The 22294-nt window shown below is 43.0% G+C and overlaps 1 protein-coding gene across 16 annotated transcripts in view; it reads left to right on the forward strand.

Annotated features, from left to right (window-relative positions):
- Positions 1–22294, forward strand: part of nrxn1a (neurexin 1a) — a 62807-nt gene that overhangs the window by 28297 nt on the left and 12216 nt on the right. For 7 of the 16 annotated variants that reach the window (XM_085761079.1, XM_085761077.1, XM_085761083.1 and 4 more), the window contains 15 exons: positions 53–124; positions 408–632; positions 1477–1624; positions 2587–2717; positions 4854–5106; positions 9070–9273; positions 10544–10570; positions 13775–13897; positions 14152–14533; positions 14957–15147; positions 15931–16104; positions 17492–17611; positions 18351–18532; positions 20315–20486; positions 21483–21572. In XM_085761079.1, coding sequence (XP_085617205.1) covers positions 53–124; positions 408–632; positions 1477–1624; positions 2587–2717; positions 4854–5106; positions 9070–9273; positions 10544–10570; positions 13775–13897; positions 14152–14533; positions 14957–15147; positions 15931–16104; positions 17492–17611; positions 18351–18532; positions 20315–20486; positions 21483–21572 — 2494 coding nt within the window. The remainder of the gene's footprint in view (positions 1–52; positions 125–407; positions 633–1476; positions 1625–2586; positions 2718–4853; positions 5107–9069; positions 9274–10543; positions 10571–13774; positions 13898–14151; positions 14534–14956; positions 15148–15930; positions 16105–17491; positions 17612–18350; positions 18533–20314; positions 20487–21482; positions 21573–22294) is intronic. The other 9 variants (XM_085761087.1, XM_085761088.1, XM_085761092.1 and 6 more) reach the window with 3 other exon arrangements.

Here is a 22294-nt window from a genome sequence, read left to right on the forward strand (position 1 = left end):
GAAAGTGAATTCATGTTTTATTCTTTCCCCCCCTCAATCCCCTCCCCTGAAGGTGGTGTACAAGAATAATGATGTACGGTTGGAGCTGTCCAGACTGGCTAAACAGGGAGACCCAAAGATGAAGGTATGCACACTTCCAACAGCAGAGTAAAACTTGAGCCAGACAACACCTTATCCTCTTGTACGTGTAACACCGACACCGTTTTGTATCGTAACCTCCTGTCAGACCCTGTGAGACTTACACTGTAGGGATTTTGGGCAACATTTTGTCTTTCACAGTTGGAAGCAGCTGGCTTTATTGAAGTCCCAGGCTACAAAGGAACCATTTTGGTCTTGATGATATAACCCACATTTTTCATTCACCAGCAATCCTAAACACTCAGTTTTTCTTCTTCTATCTGCTGCAGGTAAGTGGGATGGTGTCCTTCAAGTGTGAGATTGTGGCCACGCTGGACCCCGTGACCTTTGACACCCCAGAGTCTTACGTGGCGCTGAGCAAGTGGGCAGCGAAGAAGGCAGGATCCATCTCCTTTGACTTCAGGACCACAGAGCCCAATGGGTTGATGCTTTTCAGCCACGGCAAACCCAGACAGATGGACCGCAAGGACCCACGGACACCCCCCACAATCAAGGTGAAAAATATAATTCACATTTTTTAAAAAACAAAACAAAGGAAAGCTTGAAACCATAAGAAAACAAGAGTCTGCATTCAGGCCAGCAGCTGTTTGTGGCAGTAATTAGGTGGTACTGTACGTGCAACGTCACAATTGCTCACAGTAATACAAACATTGTAGGTATAATATTTTACCATGTTCATCCTCTTTGTCTTGCAAAGTGATTGTGATTCATCATGAGCAGGACAGGGCTATCGACCAACTTTAATTGCAATCAATCCAATACTTGTTGAAACATCTCGCCAAGAACGAAAAAATCTCCACCTTGTGCTGTTGATGGAGGGAAAAATCAGAGGATCACTGAAGTCAACAGGCTTCTGTGGAATCACAAGTGTTTCTACAAAACGTCATGGAAATTCATCCAATCGTAACAAATATATTTCAGTCTGAAAAGAAAGAACAGACGACACTGTCATCCCTAACTGAAGTGATTTCACTTCATGCACTTAAAATCCAAGTTGACTGTCAATCTTGACTGCCTCTGAAAAATTGGGTTCCCCCCACCAGAATCATGACTCTGACAAAGCAAGAAATTATTCTTCCATGATGGCTGTCATCGTATTTACATTTCAGAAAACTGAAAAACATGTTTTCTGTTCAATGTAGATTAGAAAAAAATGTATAGGTGAACTAATCCTCGCTAAAATTAAATGACATTGCACAAGGAACCCAATCATAAAGGGGTAGACTGCAAGCCCAAGCTACAATTTGCATTTTTATTGCCAGTCATCAGTGTCTCTGCTTTTTTACAGAATACTGATGTTGTGTTTGTGTGTTTGTGTGTGTGTTTTTTAACTTACAGGTGGATTTCTTCGCCATCGAGATGCTGGACGGACACCTCTACCTGCTGCTGGACATGGGCTCGGGAACCACCAAGACCAAGGCCATCGACAGGAAGGTCAACGATGGGGACTGGTATCATGTGGACTTCCAGAGGGACGGGCGCTCAGGTGCGGTCACGGCCCTCAGCTCTGACGCTAACCCTGACCACAGAGGTTGATAAGAAGGAGGGGGAGGATAATGAGCCTAGCAAGGCCATTTGGCTGCCATCTGCCTGCTGTCTGTATTTAATTTAAATTGGGGTTATTGAACTTGACTCTAAGGGTGCTGTATACACCTTTTTAACTGAATCAATATACAGTAGCACTGTCACTTTTATTGTAATATCTTCATATAAAGCCGTTACACTGAGGTTTTAATGAAAGCCACTGTGGCTTGCCTCCCGTCTTACTGGCAGCACTGTTAGTATTTTCAAAGTTATGGCCACATTTGCTATAAACCCACGCTTCCTGCCACAAATCCTGTTGATACAGATATAAAACGCACTTAAACAATGCCTTTTGTGGTCTTTCATGAATGCTACATCCCTTTCTTGCCCGTCTTCTCTCCCACTCCTTTGAACACCAACCATACAGCATATACAGTGCAGGGTTTTTAATGTTTTGCAGCCTGGTAGCAGTATAGTCATAATTTGCCTGTCAGTGTCAATTACAGTGTAGGAACCTGCAGTGGAGGCTGCCTGTCTCCTCAGTGGGGGTCTTGTTTGTTTACTGTAGCTGTACTAATGTCTAAAAATAATTACATTAATGATTTATTGTTGATAAAAAAAAAGAAAAAAAGAATTTGACATGGCACTTTTATGCGGCACAGATTCAAGGTACCAAATCATGATTAAGGCCCTGTGCAGGGATTTCCACTACTCCTGATTATCACAGTGATAAGTAGCGACAACGCTGATGAGGAGGAGGAGGAGGAGGAGTGCAAAGAAAGTTGGAAGGATGATGATGATGATGACAAAGATGATGGTGATGGTGATGGTGGTGATGACAGTGATGATTGTGATGAGGATGTTCACACTGAAGGTCACGGTGATTATCGAAGTTGTTTTGATGTCTCTGGTTTCTTTATGCAGGAACCATCTCTGTGAACAGTGTCAGAACCGCGTACACGGCTCCTGGGGACAGCGAAATCCTGGACCTGGATGACACCTTGTACCTCGGAGGACTACCTGAGGACCGCGCTGGACTCATCTTCCCTACGGAGGTTCGTGTGTGTCTACGTTTTGCGTTTAAAGGGGAACTATGCGAGTCCGGTCGCTTTTCCCGCTGTTTTGCTAACTCTCCTCTCGGTCATGTGCACTTGTTTGCAACGAAGCCGGCGAGAAATCAATCAGTAGAGCGGTACATAACGTTATACTGTATATCATATACGATGTTCAACGGGTTCCTTTGTGTAGTTTAATCTGTCATAAACAAGAGATTACAGGTTACGCGTTTGTGTCGCGGTGCAGCAGAGACGAGAGCTGGGACACCGGGTCGGCGGCGCTGATCTTGCAAAGTTGTTTTTCAGCCAAGAGATGCTCGGTGGAAGGCAGAGAGACTCCATTCTCCCTGTAAGAAGTTACATGTCATTTATTAAGCCATAAGTACTATATTTAAAGGGACTACGAGGAGTTTCGGAAAGCGAAGTGTTTTCACACTACATTTCCCATGAGCCTCCGCGCGCACAGTGAAATTCTTGGACCGGTGCAAGACAGACGAAAATGAAAACATTTGCCAAGAATGTTTTCATTAATCAAGAATGAACATTGGAGGTTCGAAGACGATCAGATACCGTCGTAGTTCCGACCATAAACGGCGATCCGGCAGCGTCCGGGAAACTGAAACCCGGAAATGCTGGGTGAGCCGACCACTAAATAATAATATCAAAATAACTATAAAGACAATGGACCCATTAACAAGTGTGGGTAATGTAGATTCATCCACATTAATATGAGACTTTTTGATAACCAAAAGCAAACTCCTTGGGGTCTTTTTAAAATAAAAATCATTATAATATAATTAATGTAAAAATCCTGCATAGTTCCTCTTTAATGTTGCAACAATCTGAAATGACTGAAAATCTAAAGTCAACGGCATTGATAAGCATTTATTTTATTTTTTCCCAGTAAAAATGTGAAACATTGTTGCAGTCTAGTAAATGCTCAGTCAGGAAACAAGGTTAGAGAGAGAGGGATAAGACATGCAGTCAGGAAGTGAACCACGGATGTTGCGGTAATGTGATATGTGCCTTAACCATCAGACCACCGGATGCCCTCACGTCAAGGTTTTAACCATCTTCTTGCAGCAGTAATATGCATGTCAGCTCGGTGGTGTAGCTCTACTCCTGTGATGCTTGGGGCTAAATCTGAGCAAGCTTCAAGCAGACTGTGCCTGTGCTCGCTAACAAACAATCAAAATTCACATGAAGTGCTCAGTGTTGTTGTAAACAGACTAAATAAGTAGCAAATGCTCAAATAGACTGTCTATACTGAGGGATGTGTCGTGGTCATGACTACAGATTGAATGAAACGCGTGACTACAAAATGACTCCTGTGCCTCCCTGAAATGATTAATTGTTTAATTAATTATTTATCTTTGTTGTTTCTTTTGTTTCCTGTGTGATGGGATTTTCTGAGCCAATTAGTAATTATTTCTGTTATTATTACTGATAACAAATGTAAGGAGCACTGTTCAAGAGTAGAGCTACAACAATTAATATGTTTCCATTATAGACTGTCGAGAATCATAACTGAAGAATTGTTTGAGTCATTTTTGAAGCAGAAAAGCCAAACGTTTGACATTTGAAGGTTCTTCAATGTAAGAATTTGCTGCTTGTCTTCATTTTACATGAAAGCAAAGTGAATACCTTTAGTGTCTGGACCATTCATTGGACAATACACGACAATACATTTAGCTGCCTTGTACTTTAAGACTGCACATAACATTTTTCATTGCTTTGTCAATGATTCAAATAATTGTCAGTCTTTGTTACTAACAACAGGTACACTCACACTGATATAGAAGACACACAAAATAGATCCGAAACAAGAGGCAAAATGTAGAAACTGAATAAAAGTTAAACATATAATTGGAGAACAGCTGAACAGTGCTTTTAGTGTTTGAGGGAAATCAGGATCTGTGGACGAGGGCTTGAATCATTCTACATTAATATTCAGATGACATTCAGAAAACATTTCATTTTCCAATTTCAAACAAAGAGAAACACATTTTAAAGCAGTAGAAGTAAGAAATTAACTGAACCTGATCTAAATTGAAGTACCTGAGCCAAAACAAGTGGCAGATGTAGTTGTAGCCACCAAACACTCTCATTAAAGACCGTTTCCGATTTCTCGCTCAGGTGTGGACGGCGCTCTTGAACTACGGTTACGTGGGCTGCATCAGAGACTTATTTGTGGACGGGCAGAGCAAAGACATCCGGCGGCTGGCCGAGGCCCAGAGGGCAGTCGGGGTGAAGCCCACGTGCTCCAAAGAGCCACCCAAACAGTGTCTGTCCAACCCCTGCCAGCACAACGGCAACTGCAGGGAGGGCTGGAATCGCTACGTCTGTGACTGCTCTGGGACGGGCTACCTGGGACGCTCCTGTGAAAGAGGTGAGATTGACTGAGTGAGAGGTCAGAGAGAGACGGAGAGACGGGGAGAGAGATAGAGAGAGAGAGGGGACGAGAATAACACTTCAGCTAGAGTATTAGCAGCTTGTAAAATACTTGGCATAAGTGCTGAGGCCACGTTTTCTCAATAGAGATGAGTAAGCTGGCTAATTACAGCCACTAAACTGCACAATTTCTGTGAAAAATTAATGATATGCCACAATGCAAAATACAGTCATAATGGCAGCTTTGTCATTTGGGTTTTGGCTTGAGAACATTGAGTAATGCCAAAGGGATGAGTGACAGGAGACAGATGGGATGTGGTGGAAAGTCTGACGTTTTAAAGTCAGAAATAACTCCATCATCCTCTGAAAATATATTATGATCATCTGTTATATTGGGTGATAAAATCTTTATTCATTATACCTTAGAGTTATGCTTCAAAATGCTCATCCTAAGGTATCACAGTTTGATGGTACTTACCGTGACCTGCTCTACAAAGGTAATCTCGTAAAGATTTATGGAAGGTGAAAAATGTGAGAGAGCTATTAGTTAAATATGAAAATTCAGTTGAGGTAGGTTTGACCCTCCTCTTTGTCACTGATGAGTGTGAGTGTGAAGGTGAAAATGAAAAGAGAAACACAGAAGGTAGAGGTGAAAACAGAAAAATACCGACAAGGAGAGAATGAGCCGGTTTGCTCTACTACAAAAAAACAACAACAACAATAATAGTGCATGTTCTCTGTCTGGGGCTGTGTCTGTTTTTTTCCATTCAAAATTACACATTGTCTGTGTGAAAGTGAGAGTAGTAAGATGGAGGCAGGCAGAGGAGAGGAGCAGCAGAGGTGAAAGAGAAGAGGTGGGAGGAAGCAGAGCTGCAGACAGGACTATTGGACTGCTATGGATGTAGAGACTGGGAATCGATGGGAGAGGAAATGTGCAGAAAGCAGGGAGCAGGAGCTGTGACAGAGGAGGGTGGAACCACCGGGCTGGAACCGCCATATGACAGCAGGTGAGGAGATGAGGAGGAATGGGGAGACGCGAGTAGAAAATCTGACAAGAGAGCGAAAGTTATGAGAAAAGGTACGAAATCAGGCCGAGAGAGAGAAATGGAAAGTAGAGAGGGAAGATTGGCAGAGAGACTGATACAGGCCTGTTGAAAAGAAGCGAGATGGAGTCAGACAAGGAGAAGAGAAGAAATGTTGTTTGTGCCACAGCTGCTGACGCGTCTCAAGTGATGATTGTACTATCATCTAACAGGAGATATACACGCACGCACACACACGCGCACTGAAAGGTGTTGATATGAAGATGTTTTATTTCTGAGGACAAACATCCGCAGTGTATGTTTGTCATAGCAATGCACTCCCTCTTCCCTTCTCTTAGCTGCTGTCTTCCTCTCTATATCTTTCTTCATCCCTCTCTGTGTGCATTGAGGGGTCACTAACTGGTGGTTCAGTGGATTAAAGGAAGCACAGATGGAGAAGCAGATGGAGAGAGTGATTGGCCATGTTTACGCCTTCTACCTGCGGTTTCTCCCTCCCTTTTTTTTCTCCTTCCTCACTCTTTCACTCTCTCCTTTGTTCCCCCTCGCCACGCTCGGGCTCCAAGATGAATTTTTATTTCATAAAGAGCAGACATACACACACATTTCTGAGACATTTTAAGTCTTTTTTTCTCTTTTTTTTTTTTTTTTTGCTGTGCTGCTTTCTCCATGGAAGTCCTTTAATGTCAGCAAGAGGAAAAAAAGATGAAATGTCAAGAATGACACAGAGTTCATCTTAAGGTTAAAATCTCTAGTTTCAAAAAAAAGCAGATCCTTTACTCATGTGTTCCATTGCCTTATACTAATTTTTATTACACTGAATATTTATTAATCTGCATTTGACCTTAACACATCCCTTTAATTAAATTACAAAAATAAAATTATTTATGCTGTGTCAATTTTTTGATAATAAAAAGTCTATGTTTAGCCACACATTAATTCTCATTATCAGGGTAAGTCAACTGGTTGGAAATTTTAAGCTGAAGTCTAATATAGTTTTTTTTTTCTTCTCCCCACTCTGCCATAAACCTTCATTGTTGTCAGAACTATTAAAAACGCATCAGGGTTGCACTGTTTAACAGGTTCCTTCATTACGATGAACATGAGCACTGTATTTTATTTAGAGTCAATCCCATATACAGCGTCCTGCTGCCATAAATACTCATTAGGGCGCCAAGTCTCTAACAAATGTGCTATTCACTCCTGGTTAAGTAACATTTAGTAAAAACAGCATTGCACCGTATTTATTTATTTATTTTTTAGGAAATTAATAATAAGACCTTTTTAAAAATTAAACTATATATTTGTGCCCCATTTAAGATTTATGTCTCCAGAAAAGAGCCAATGAGTTTGGGTTGCGAGCGCCACAGGCAGGGTAGGAAGGGATGTCAGAAAGTGTTGAAAAATGAGCCAACACATTGTTGGTTTCAGTCTCTCCTTTGGATCAATAACAGAATATCAATAGCCTTATCCTTTAATTACTTATTCTGCTCATATGGTGTTCGTGTGGTGTGTGTGTGTGGCGCTAAAGGCTTCGAATGTTCAGTGTGTGTTTGTTGCAGTTCTCTGGGTTATTTCTTCTTTTTTTTTTGTTTCTTTCTTTTCCTGGCAGTTGTGATCTTCCATACTTTCCTCCTTCTCCAACCCTCCCACCTCTATTTGTCTGGTAGTGAGTCAGGTGCCGTGCCGAGGAAAATTTAGTCAGCTGTCTCCCTTATCAGAAATGTGTGCACGTGTGTGTGTGTGTGTGTGTGTATGTGTGGCTGTTAGTTATGTTATCTGTGATATAACAGGCCAACCACCTTCTTTTTTCCTCAAGTTAATGAGGGTTCATTTGCATTTTAGCCAAGAGCTTTTCTCCCCTCCCCTCCCCTCCTCTCTCTCTCTCTCTCTCTCTCTCTGTCTTGCTCTGTCCCTATTTTCTCTCCCCCTGCTCTCACTTTACTAAACCCTCCTCTGTTCACACTTAAATTCACTCACTTATTCTGACATGCACGCACACAGACACACACATACACACACTATCTCTCTCTTTTCCCTCCTTCTCAGCTCATCAGTATTCATGAGGCCTCCCTCTCTTCCTGTTCTCTTGTTTTTTTTTTTTTGCCTTGGCTCCAAACGTCTCCCACGGAAACAGGGAGAGCGAAAAAGCGAGAGAAAAAGCGAAGGAGGAGTGGAGTGGAGAGATATATAAGAAGACGCGAAAGAAAGAAAGAAGGAAGGAAGAGAAGAGAAGAGAAGAGAGGGGGGGGAGATAAAGACACAGAGACATGGAGAGTGTGTTTGGCTGTGTATGTAATTGGCCAATAAAAAACAGGGTCCTCAGAGGTAAACAGTTTAGCGGTCGGGGATTGGCCCCAGCAGGTAGCAGGGAGAGAAGATTATGAATATGCAAATGAGTATGCAAAAGACATTAAAGCGGGATCACCTGAGCTTGTTACATTATGACTCCAGGGTCTGGGATGTCAGCGACGGTGGCTAACACACTCGCCGCCATGCATTCTGATTTAACCGGATAATAGGGCCAGCCAGCCAGCCAACCAGCTGCGGCTATTTTTAACACCCTCCTTTTTGTAAGGCAGAGGCAGCGATGGTGAATTAAGGTTGGAAAGTGATGGGGTAGTTTGGTTGTTGGGGAGCGGGTTTTGAGTTTCCACATGACACGATGATGACGTGGCGGAGCGAACGAGGGAGTGTAGCAGTAGCCACGCTGCAACATATTTTATTATAAAGCCGGTTCATTCAACGTCAAATTGCTTTTGTCTCCTCCCACCTCGTATGTTCTCTCCTTGTCAATCATCTTTTCTGTCTCTCCCACCACGCTGTCCTCCTCTGCTTTGCCTTTCACTTCTTCTCCCCCCTCCTCAATCATTCACTCCTCGTCTTCTCTTGTCTGTCTGTCTCTCTCTCTCTCTCTACAGATGCAACTATCCTGTCTTACGACGGCAGCAAGTTTATGAAGGTGCAGCTGCCTGTGGCGATGCACACTGAGGCGGAGGACGTCTCGCTACGCTTTCGCTCCCAGCGGGCGTATGGCGTTCTCATGGCAACCACATCCCGTAACTCCGCAGACACCCTTCGTCTGGAGCTGGATGGGGGCCGTGTCCGACTTACTGTCAACCTAGGTACACACATGCATCGCACGCAAACATGTAGATTCTCAAACATTATTTTAATTACCTGTCAGGGGAATGCAGCTGATTCTGGCCTCTTGGCTGTTTCTGGCATAGGAATGCTGATTAATAATAATTATAATGTGTCGTCCCTGTAAAATAAACTCCTCCAGATGAATCTGCTGCACTGTTTATACTCAGTAGAAAGACACAGGTTTCACAGGCTCCTTAAGAGCATCTGTAGCATTTGAACTGACCACATAGTGTATATTATGTATAACTCTACATCTCTGAATAGACACACTCACTCACACATACACAAGTGAAGGTTAGTGGTATTGTTTTTTGTGTTGAACAGAGGGTCAAGCCTCAAGCTGCATTCTCTGCTCACTCCCAGTGGACCTGTGCATCCCTAACACCTGCAACAATCAACACAAAGACTCACAAACTGCACAAACACACACACAGACAGATAGTGCACTGCACACATAATTGCAGGAAAATCCACTTCCACTGTTTGTACATTTCTCCTTCTCCGTTCAACAGCCAAACACATATTTTCATTTCTCACTATGTCACATAAATGTAAAGCACATGCACACATAACTGTAATGATGCACACATAATGATACACACACTTACAGAGGGGTGCATGTGTTGGTCTCTGGTTGTCTGCAGCCACGTCTTTTCTGTGGTTGACGCCACACGACACACCAAGGCATCATGGGTTTTTAAAATTTTTTAAAAAATAAAATAAAATAAAAGTGACGATCATCATGATAACAGGGGCTTGAATCTTCGGACAATTTGCGAAGATTTGTGCTCTGGATGGGTGACAAAAAAATCATGGGATGTGTTTGATGTCATCAGACAAAGTGACACACATGACCCATCTCAGTCTCCTGGTGCTTTTTTTTTCTCGATCGGTGACTGAAAACTTGTTGCCCAGACCAGAGCGGCCAGTAAAAACAAACACACGGCTCATGCTGTGGGGACACAACGCTCTCCTTCACATGTCACTGCGGAAAAGAACCCACAGATTTTTTTATTGGCTAAAAGAAAAACAAAAAAAAAACAAAGTCGCAAACGCACACTGTTGTAAGAAAATACGCTGTCCGGCTTGAGGTCCTGTGACAAAGGAGAGTGTGTGTTTTCTCAGCAGTGTGCGTGCGTGCGTGCTTGTTACATATGAGTGCAGGGTGTGTCCATGTGTGCGTCCCCAGGGCGTGGAGAGTATGTGTTATGTGTGCAGCATTAACCCTCTGCTCTGCTCTCCCTCCAGACTGTATCAGGATAAACTGTACAGCCAGTAAGTGATCCTCCATCTCACCTAACCCCCCTCCCCTTCCTCCTCCTTCTCAGAATGTGTGTGCGTGTGTTTTTGTTAATGTGTCTCACTATTTCTCACTCTCTCTTCTTATCACTTCATCCGATTGTAATCTCTCATCATCTCTTCAACACACCTTTGTGCCATGTGTCTGTGTGCATATATGTGTGTGTGAGTGAGTGTGTTGTTCGGCAGGGGGAGGCGCACATATTGCGTGTGAGTGTCTGCATGTTCAGCTTCACCACAGGAGTGGTGTGATTTTTGCTGAGGGCCAGGGTTTTCCATGTCAGCCATTTTACCAAAGAGGGATAGACGGAAGAGAGGACGGTGGGGGTTGATGATGGATGAGGAGGAGAGAAAAAGAAAGAGAGGAAGGAGAAGAAGAGGAAGAGAAAGAGAAAGAGAAAGGCGGGTAGAATAAATCAGAGTATGAGGTGTTCAGGTGAATTTGATGTGCTGAGAAGTGTGAGCTCGTCTTAGCTGCAACTCGGAGCTGCAAGCTAATTACTTCTCCTTCATGCCAGAGACAAAAGACATATTATCCCCTTCTGCTTTTCTGTCGCACCTTCTTTCCAAAACGTCTGTCTGGTTTTTGCTTTTCCTTTGTTTGCTTGTTGTTTCTCTCTAAACTGTACAAGGGGGGATTTGACTGATTTTTTTGGGTAGTGTTTCATACAGTGTGTTTAAGTTTGTGTTTGCGAGTGGCTTTGCATTCTGTATTCTTTTCGTCGCCCATCTGTGTCTGTATTTTCTGGGTGTGTGAAAGTGAATGTGTGTGTGTGTGTGTGTGTGTGTGTGTGTGTGTGTGTGTGTGTGTTCATGCTGCTGTGAGTGGAGCTGAATCCCTGATGAAGTTTAATTCCCTCACGAGGAGTTTCTCTCTGTCACGACCACAGAGAAAGCGCGAGAGAGAGAAGGGGAGAGAGAGAGAGAGAGAGAGAGACGAATGCTCTGTGACGGCAAAGAGGTGGTGAAATGGACGACTGCAGTTGCCATAGAAACCCTACTAGCCACACAGCGCCGTCGTTGCTATCCCGCATGTCTGTTGGCCAATTTTAGACCAGTTGTCTCAATGAACATTTCAGTAGGCAGCCACTTTTCTGGCACACCGTGTGCATACAATAAATTATACATCTGATATTCGAAGGGGAAGAAAAAATTTATTTAACAGCCAGGCGCCACTGAAAGAGTCCACTCAGCAGTCAAATAAAAAGCCTCGGCATGGGAGAGATTTGAGGCTTATCCAGCAGAAAAGCCATTTGTTATTTGGAGCTAATGAAATATGAAACGCTTTTTGTCATTTTGTTTTCATTATCCTGCTTTTTATAATCTGCGGTAGCTTATGCAATTTGCTTTGAATTGTATTTCCATCGCAACGGTCCCCCTTGTCTTTCTCTTTGAATCGTCTTGCCTTATTATTGTCTTCTGGTTTGAGCCGTGCAGAGTGCTGACTGGCTGCTGACCGCGAGCAGCTCAACGTTAAACCACAACTCGGAGCTCGCCATGCTGCTGCTGCTGCTGCTGCTGAACGCACTGTTAGCATTGACCTAAAATAGGTGTGTGTGTATGTGTGTGTGTTTCTGTTCCCAGGTGGACACAGATCACTGCCTCACTCTCACATCAGTCTGCTCATTCTTTGAATATTTGGTTACATACGCACACACACACAGACACACACAGACACACACACGGCTGAAAACTCACACATACATACACATATTCTCTCCTTCACTCAGCGCTAGGCAGTGATCCATGGTAACAGGATGAGATGCTCATGCCCAGAACACAGCTGAGTCTCCTCAGGGGAACCCTGTGTCCTCTCTCAATGCACAACACACTCTTTTAGTGTTGAAAAAGGCACACAAACACACACACATACACACACACACACACATGGAGACAGAGCCATGTCCGTTTTGATTGACTTCTCATAATTAATCATGCTCGTGTGTCATTCGGCCTGTATGTGTCTCACTTTCTTTACCTCCCTCTCTCTTTCTCTCTCTCTCTGTGTGTGCGTGCGTCTATGAGTGATGATGTGGGCATACTTGACATTTTCCGCAGCAGAATCCGTTCGGGTCAGTTTACCTCTCACCTCCTCCCCCCCGCCCCGCCGTCATTACCTCCTATAGGTCACTGTAAGCAGACTCACTCTCTCACTCACTCACTCACTCGCTTTCCTCAAGCCAGCAGGGAGGGAGGACTGTGTGTATGTGTGTGTGTGTGAGTGTGTTGCGAGTTGGTAGGTGTTATGTTCGGCGTTGGTGAGTAGGAGGAAGGGGACATTCGAGGTCTTGGGAAGAGTCAAATGTGTGCAGTCACCTATGTGAAGATATGAGCTGGTAGATGGACGGCGAGAGAGAGAGAAAGAGAGAGAGAGAGAGAGAGAGACATCATGAGAGGACAGCTCAGCTTCTTTCATTCTGCTGCACATCAGCACCTTGGAGAGCTCCCTGATCCTCCTCCTCCTCCTCCACTGTGTGTCTAGTGCCACCATGAGGCTCGCTGCTGTATTGCACTCTTGTGGAAAATTTTTTAAAAAAAAAGAAAGAAAAAAAAGATCCATCCTGCATGCAGGCAACACAGTCGGGCTAATGTATGATATTATATGTGTGGGGGCAGCAGGATTGTGGGGCAGTTTAGGCTTCAAGTGGGTGCAAATGCGTGCTGTCTGTCTGTGTGTGTGTGTGTGTGGGTAATAGGTGGTCATCACCGGTGGTGTGATCTGTCCACAGATGGATTGTCTCAGCGTGGGCCTGTTGTGACTCACAGTCTCCATCTTAGGCACCCATGGCATCCATTTATGTAAATCTTTCTGTCTGTCTGTCTGTCTGTGTCACGTCATCTGTCTCGCTGGCTTATCTGCAGAGAGACCTGTCTATCTATCTGTGGAGAGAGTGTCCTGACACAGAGGTGTTTGTCTCCCCCAGGATATGTATGGTTTCCTCCTTCCCTCCCTCCGCTTATTTCCCTCCATTTCCTCACTCCTGTCCTTAAAAATTTAATTCAACCTGCCTGGCTCTCTGCTTCTCGTTCCTTCTTCTGGTTCTCTACTTTCTGTCTCTGTCTCTCTACATCTCTTATCTCCTCCTCCTCCTCCTCCTCCTCTTCTTTCTTCTTTCTCTTATCTGTCTCTCTTTCCACCTCTCTGTGCATATGTTTAATGGTGCTCTGGGCTATGTGTAGGTAAAGGCCCAGAGACCATCTTTGCGGGGTCGGGCCTAAATGATAATCAGTGGCACACAGTGAGGGTAGTCCGGCGTGGCAAGAACCTCAAACTCACCGTGGATGACCTGCAGCCAGTCGAAGGTAACCACAGCAGTTTAGCTTTTCACCATATATATATATATATATACTATATGACCCACCACACCCAACCCCTTGACAAACATTAAGAGTTCTGCATCTTTATCTGTGTAATTGAACGTAATCATTCTGAATTAGAGTTGAAATAAGATTCAGGAATAGTGTTTGGCTTAGGAATGAACAGTTCCACTTGAAGCACAACTTTCCGTAGCCCTCACCTTTGAAGTTTACCCCCCCCCCCCCCCCCACGCCACCAGGTCTGATGGCGGGCGACCACACCCAGCTGGAGTTCCACAATGTGGAGACGGGTATTGTGACGGAGAAGCGCTTCATTCCCGCCGTGCCCTCCAATTTCATCGGCCACCTTCAGGGCCTGACGCTGAACGGCATGCCCTACATCGACCTGTGCAAGAACGGCGACATCGACTACTGCGAGCTCAACGCCGTTATCGGCTATAAGAGCATCGTGGCCGACCCCGTCACCTTCCGCTCGCGCTCCAGCTTCGTCACTCTGCCCACGCTGCAGGCCTACTACTCCATGCATCTCTTCATGCAGTTCAAGACGACGTCTCCCGACGGCCTTATTCTCTACAACAGGGGAGACGGCAATGACTTCATAGTGGTAGAGCTGGTCAAAGGGTGAGCTGGATAATCCACAGTGTGTGGTGTTATTATTATTATTTCATTAGTTTTTAGTATTTATAGAACCAATACACAGTATAAGGGCATTAATGTGTAATTTTAATTAGGTTGTGGTAGTATATGCTGTGGGGAAAATGCATGTACACATCCAAGTTTGCTGTTTCTACTGTGATTTATGGTTAACTTTGCCCTTGATGAACAAAAAAAAAAATAGAAATATACTGAAATATCAAGTATGAAAAATGCACAAGCCAAGCAGCCTCTTTTAATTATGCTTCTACAAGACAGATTATAATGCCCTGAAGTGTGTGACCCTGTGTTGTTCTTCATCATGAATACGATTAATTCGCCTTTTTCGCCTCTCAGTTGTTTAACTGCCTCCTCTCTCCTTTCCCTTCTACTTACTTTCTCACTCCCTAGCTACCTGCACTACATCTCTGACCTGGGCAACGGGGCTCACCTGATCAAGGGCAACTCCAACAGTCCTCTAAATGACAACCACTGGCACAACGTGCACATATCCCGAGACACGAACAATCTCCACACGGTCAAGATTGACACCAAAGTCACCACACAGACCACCATGGGTGCTAAAAACCTCGATCTAAAGGGTAAGCACGAGCATACAAGCTGCAATACCTCATGTGAGGCAGCTTACACATATACGTAATTGATAATACCTACAGTATTTGTACACACTCAGTTCAAAACATATACTTAAACAGATTTATGTTATGTAAATGTTAGGTTGACAATTGGGTAAAAATGCTGATTTGCTGCATTAATTTAAACTAAATGACAAAATTAATACGTGTCTTATTAAATACCAGCACCTCTAAGGCTCACTGTGAACACATTGTAGAAATGACAAATTGCTGTTCTTGGGGGGGTTATGATTTGGTCATTGAGCTTTATATATCCTGATAGGTGGATTATTTTTATGGTTTTTCCACATTTATCAAACAAAACTGCTAAATAATTATTGGTTCAAGCGTTTAAATGAGAAAACATGGAGCTTATCTCTGTTAAATATCAGTATAAACTGAATATTTTGGGGTTTAGAGACTATTCCACAACTTTATTAAACCTTTTATCCACAAAGTTGTTCTCCAAAAATAATAATAGATCAATCGGTGCTAAAAATACTCATATTGTATTGTTTTTATTCCTTGTGGTGTAACTGTTAGTTGTATTTTATTCATTTATTACGGACTACGGATGTAAATTAGCGTCTCGGCTACAATCCGGCATATTTACTACAGTATTTTATACCAGTGTTCATCAATATGCACTGTCCCTATTCAAATAAAGTATTTATTATTATCATTATATTCAGATTGGGTCTGACAGATGAAGCTGCCGTTCATTTATTGTGTTGTGTTGTTTCTCAACAGGTGACCTGTACATCGGGGGCGTCTCCAAAGAGATGTACCGAGACCTGCCTAAGCTGGTCCACTCCCGCGAGGGTTTCCAGGGTTGCCTAGCAACAGTTGATCTAAATGGCCGGCTCCCTGACCTTTTAGCTGATGCCTTAGCAACCATGGGACAAGTGGAGAGAGGCTGTGAAGGTGAGGTGCACACACACAAGCACACACATATATATATACACACACACACAATAAACCAAACAGATCAGTCCAGGTCCCTTACTGCTTCTCCTTTCAGTTTTCATTGAACTCATGCTCTCTGTTATTAGGATAACCCACTAACCCAGCTCTTGCTCTGTCAGATGTAAATTTGACTCTCTTTCTTCTCATCTCCCTGTCAATCTCTCTGCACATAGTGGTTTTCTCTCTCTCTCTCTCTCTCTGCTCCACTCTTTCAGCAGTTCACAGGCATCTGTGCGCATTGACTAACCATCTAACTTAATTTGCTTGTTTGCTTTTTTGTTTGGCTGACAAAAGTTACATTGATGAAAGCTGACTTGCAAGGTATATCGCTTTGTGTGAGCATGTGAGACACGTGTGTAAGGGTGCAGAAAATGTGTGTGTGTGTAGGTGTGGATGTGTGTGTGAGCGAGCGTGAGCGTGTGTGTGTGTGCGTGTGTCGAAACTACCCAGTGGTGTCCGGTGTTGTGTGGATCCCAGTGATCCAGAGTCAAAGGTCAGAGGTGACCTGTCCTCTCCTAGCCACCGTAGTGACTTCATCACAGTAGTAAAACATCCACCACCGCTTGACTTGAGTTGACCACAGCTCCACCACCCGGGTTGCCTAGCAGCATGCTGTCTAACCCCCCCCCCCGCCCCCCGCCTCCTCCTACTGACTCCCATCCTGAAAAACTTCAATACTCTGTTTGTGAATGATTTCACACCCTTTCCTTTCCTCCATGCCTCGTGTTAGAAGTGCATCGAAGGAGAAACCACGCTTCAAAGCTTTGACTTTTTTCTCGTCCTGTGCGGTTTTAGCACGAGGCAGCGAGAGAACAGTGACGGACCGCTGGAGAAAAGAGTATTGAGATGAAGGCTTTTAAACATAACTCTGACTTATTATGTTTAACTCCTCCTCCTGTCCTTGCCCCACTCATCTAGCCTCTCCACCTGCATGTTGTCAACATTTGGCTCTTTTCACCCCCCCCCCCTCTAGTAACACAGATTCCACTTTAGTTTCCGTTTCCAGTTTGTATGGATATGGATAATCTTAGTCTCCTCTGTAAATGTAAAAAAAAAAAAAAAAAAAGCTTAAGAACAGGAGCCTATCCACATTATCCGAGTCTCACGACGACTTTCTACTAATACTACTAATCAAAACACCATTGCAGCACAACAGTCTACCCTGCCATTTCAAAAAACAGCAAAAATGTTTCAAGGAAATATGGTCTTAAAAAAAACAAACTAACCATACTTGCCATATTATTGTGAACATACTGGGCTCCAGACAAAGAACAGAAAACGTGTGTGTCTGTTTATAATCTCCTAACTTGTGCACCCTCCAACCCCGCCACGTCTCTCGCTGCAGGTCCGAGCACGACCTGCCAGGAAGACTCCTGCTCAAATCAGGGGGTTTGTTTGCAGCAGTGGGAGGGCTTCACCTGTGACTGCAGCATGACTTCGTATGCGGGGCCACTATGCAACGATGGTGAGTCTCCACCGTCTCATTTTTCTGTCTCAGATCAGAAAAGGAAGGATTTTTTAGATATTTATATATAAATATAAATACAGACTATTGTGTTTTAAAAGGTAGAAATCACACATAGCTAACTATAATTGTGCTGTTGGAGCTGCAAGTGTAAAATCCATCCAGTTGAATGATCTGTCTTCAGTGTGCATTGTGTCAGAGCCGCCACGTGAGGGCACTGTCAACTGTTGATTCTGAGTTGGCACTAAAATACTTCACTACCTGCTCAATGTCTAGTTTAGCCTTTTAAAACCTGATCTCTCTTTCTTTCTCTGTGTGTAATAATGATTAATAATTTAATCTTTAGATGATGCTGGATTTTTTTTTCTCAGATGCCTTACAAGCAAGATATGTGATGGTTTTGTAGTCGCTCAATGAGTCAAGTAATTGTATGAGTTGTTATTTGTGTGAGTCAATTATAATAGTCAGCCCTTTGCAGTTATGTTAAGAAGTACTTTGGGAAATACACATTTTTTTCCCAGCCTGTAGGAGGAACAAGCAGACTGTGGAGGACCAGTCAACTGTGACATTTTAGAGTTTTTATTATTATTTTCCAATATGCCCTTTGTGTATTAAACATTTCGAAAAAGAAAAAAAAAAGAGAGGTACCATCTGCACGATGGAGCTTCTGATGATAGATAGCACTGTTTAGGCCACATAGACGTGCTCGCTATTAAATTTTTTTATCTGTGCGGACCAGCTGGGACCACTTATATCTTTGGGCGTGATGGAGGCGTGGTGGTTTACACATGGCCGCCGAACGAACGTCCCAGCACCAGGGCAGACCGGCTAGCCCTCGGGTTCAGCACCCAACAGAAACACGCTATTCTGCTCAGGGTGGACAGTGCATCTGGCTTGGGAGACTACCTTCAGCTGCAGATAGTAAGTGCACACAGAAAATGGTGTTTTTCCATTCATTCAGGTTTTTATTAAGATTTGTTGTTTGCTGAGATATGTTTGATTTATTCCTTTATTTAACCAGGGTGTCTCTTGAGATACATGGGGTCTGTCCCCATAGCCACTCTTGAGGTTGGGGGGTTGTGCATGTTCACATGTCACCAGATAGTGGACGACTGGCACCGTGAACCCACACTTAGTCCACACACTCATACACACTGATGTGTTAGACAAATATAGCCCTTCCTTTAAAGGGATAGTTCAACATTTTGGCAAATTGGCCCATTGCCATAATCCCTATAGTCTTAGCAGTAGGTTCGTTACCTTTATTTGTCGGTGCAAGCTATTTTTAGAACGGGAGAGCAGAGCCGCGAGCTGCTCAGAGCTACGCTACGGAGGCTCATGGGATTTCTTGGTTTCCCTCATCAAACTCATTAAATACACAATCCAACAACTCCAAAACGCTCTCGTGGACAAGTTGTGAACTGCGCATTCACCACGCTATGAAATAATAACGGAAAGTTATGAGAGAGAGTTGTTTTCGAGGTAAATGCTTGCAGGAAAACTGCCCCTGAAGGCAACGCGCATCAGTGGTTCAATTGAAGGTAACGGACCTACTGCTATGACTATAGGGATTATGGCAATGGGCTGATTTGCCAAAATGTTGAACTATCACTTTAAATGTTACTACAAAACATTATATACATGAGGCATCACTCAGTATGTGTCTGTTATATACAGTGGGTCGACAAACTTCCATTATTTGATTTAATCACTGCACTCAACTTTTGAATCCGTGTGTTTGTCATCGGGTTGTCACCACAGTAAAACAATATTTAGTCGATCCCACTTATTTGTTCATTATGCGGAAGCAAAACTAACAAACCATCTGAGCTCCGTTCAGCCGTGTATTTGAATTTGTGTAAGTCGCAGGATGTGGTTTATCTCCCACTGAGCTCCGATAAACCTCCATCTGGATGATCCGTTGGCAGCGCCCTGATATACCTGTTACATGAAATTCGTCTCGCAAGTCGGCATCTGACTGGGACTAAGCAATATCACCTAAAATCAGTATCACAAATCAATTATTACATTCCCTCTGCTAAGATTGTTAAATGATATTAAATTATCTTATTGAATACATTTATGCACAAGATTATCTCACTCACACAGAGGAGCTTTCCAAGCCTTTAGGAAATTAACAGAAAATACAGGACAGGAAGTCATCATAAATATTTTCAGCTTTGTGGCTTCTTTTATATGGACTGACATTATTTCGGTAAAGGCTTGTGTGATAGACTGCTGCATCCTTTACCGCTCCAGGGTGAAGTTGTTATGTAGCATCAGTCGTAGCTAATGAGGCTAACCTCTTTTCCTACCTGCTCCCTCTCATCTGCAACTTCCCCCCCGGTGCATTTTTGCAACATTACGCTGTTCTGTTTTTGTTTTCTCTTGCAGCTGCTGGTGGAACAATGAAATGAACCCACACATGTCGGTTTTGGTTTCCTTTTTTTTTTTTGATTTATTGCCAAGTCCAACATTTGACTCTTTTTTGCAAGTATGGGTATTTGGACAGACTCATTATTATCTCCGTTACAAGAGACTTAGCCGACACAAAAACACATACACACAGTAACGTAGCGAATTAAAAGTGGGACTTGAAGATAGCGAGAAATTAAAATTCATGCCTTTTTGAAAGCAATTACATTTCTCATCAAGCGTTTTCATATGTGTCCCCCTCCCCCTCCCCCCTCCCCCCTCCCTCAGGACAAGGGCAACATTAGAGTAGTGTTTAATGTTGGCACCGATGACATCAACATCGAGGAGAGCTCCAAGTTTGTCAACGACGGGAAGTACCACATAATCCGCTTCACCCGCAGCGGAGGCAATGCGACCCTCCAACTGGACGACTTGCCGGTCATTGAGCGCTATCCCTCAGGTAGGCCCCCCGCACATAAGCCCCCAACCCACCCACCCACCCACTCACTCACTTTAGCACTGCCTGTCCTGTCCTGGGACAGCGCTGACTACACCACAAGTCCAAATCTACTTCACTTCCTGATTGATGATTCACATCAGTGTTCCTATCAATGTTTATATTCAAACACTGAAGGTTGAGAAATATAATTGCAGCTTTGTTTCATGTTATTGTGTTTGAAATGAAATATGTGTGATCTGATGAAACTTGACTTTTTAAACCATAAAATGAGATTATTATGAGTTATTATTACAATAGCTTGTACAGTAGCCAGCTATGTCATGTTAGGCCTGTTAAATAGTGTTAAAGGTAATTTATGAAAATAGTCAATTCAGGTGTCAGTATGTTTTTCTCACTATAAAAGAAAATAATAACAGTTGGTGCATTTTGGACAAACAATAATTTAAAAACATGTCATATTTTGAGTTAAATGTTTAACTAGAGAGAAAAAATAAGAAAATGAAAAAAGTGTATTTTGTTGAACATAGTCTTTGTTTTTATATTTGTTTGTTTTCATATATAAAGTGGTAATCTTAGCTATAGTAGTCTTTAACACAATGAGGTCCAGGCTTGAGGTAGTTGATAGATAAAATGCTAAATGTTAGTTGTTGTGAGGTGTGTGTGAGGGTTCTTCCTGTATGTAACTCTAAACTCAGTCAGTTATATAGACAGTTTGTGGCAGCTGTAACATTATTTCCCTGTGCTCTTGCAGATGTTAACCCCTGAAATGTCTCTTTAAATTAAACCCAATGAACAGAGAGTAAGAGTCCGCTCACTGGAAACATAGTGAATTCAGCTCTTCTTCTCTTCGCACAACAAGCTTTTACCTTAACGCAGTGACATGCCAACAATGAGCAGACCATTACTTTCTTTTCATTGCTGTTCTTTTTGTATCCAGCTCCTGTACCACGTTTGGATGTGCGTAATTACTACTGTGTTTTCATCTCTAAATTAAAGGCAACATTGATAACGAGCGCCTGGCCATCGCCAGACAGCGAATCCCCTATCGGCTCGGTCGAGTAGTTGACGATTGGCTACTCGACAAAGGTAAAAACCCTGATTAAAATTCCTTAAAACTTTGAGCTTTAAAAAGACAATTTGAAGACAGTTGAATATACTTTATTGTGCACCATCAACTAACATCTAAAAATCTAAATCCATAACTAAGTATTTAAAAGTTGGGCAGCTGTAGTGTGTAATACTGTGTAAACTGTAGTGCCTGTGAACGTATCTTGTTAGTGTGTATATGATAATATCAGGTTAAAGGGACGATGGAGAGATATAAATGTGAATAAATCAGAAAATAGAAAAAGAAGTGCTGATAAAAGATGCTTTATTAAGACTGGTAAATAATTTTGTTTCTTATCAAATTGTAAACAATAAAGCATTTACTAAAGATTTTATGTTGAAAAACAATTTTGTAATCAAATTAAAGTACATGCAAAGTATATTGTGACATGTAAGAATTATGTAAATTTGAAATGACTAATAGAGCGATGCTTTTTTTTTCTGAAAAAATGTAAAAGTTTTCCTCCTAAACTTCAGCAGAGCTCCTTAAATTAGCCTCTAGTCCCTTTAACAGTGAGCAGTGCTAGAGCTTTATAACCTGTGCATGCTTTCATAGGGCTGTTACAACAGTTCCTCTAGATCTCTGTCTCTCTGTCTGCCTTGTCTGCTGCTCCTTCAAATACAATGTCGTGCCGTACAGCCATCACCATAGCAACCATCTGTCAGCCCCCTGTCTTCTCGGGGCCCCTCTGACTCCTCTC

The sequence above is a fragment of the Trachurus japonicus genome, chromosome 19 (genome assembly GCF_045865225.1).
Source record: "Trachurus japonicus isolate A0001 chromosome 19, Traja_1.0".
Lineage (NCBI taxonomy): Eukaryota > Metazoa > Chordata > Actinopteri > Carangiformes > Carangidae > Trachurus > Trachurus japonicus.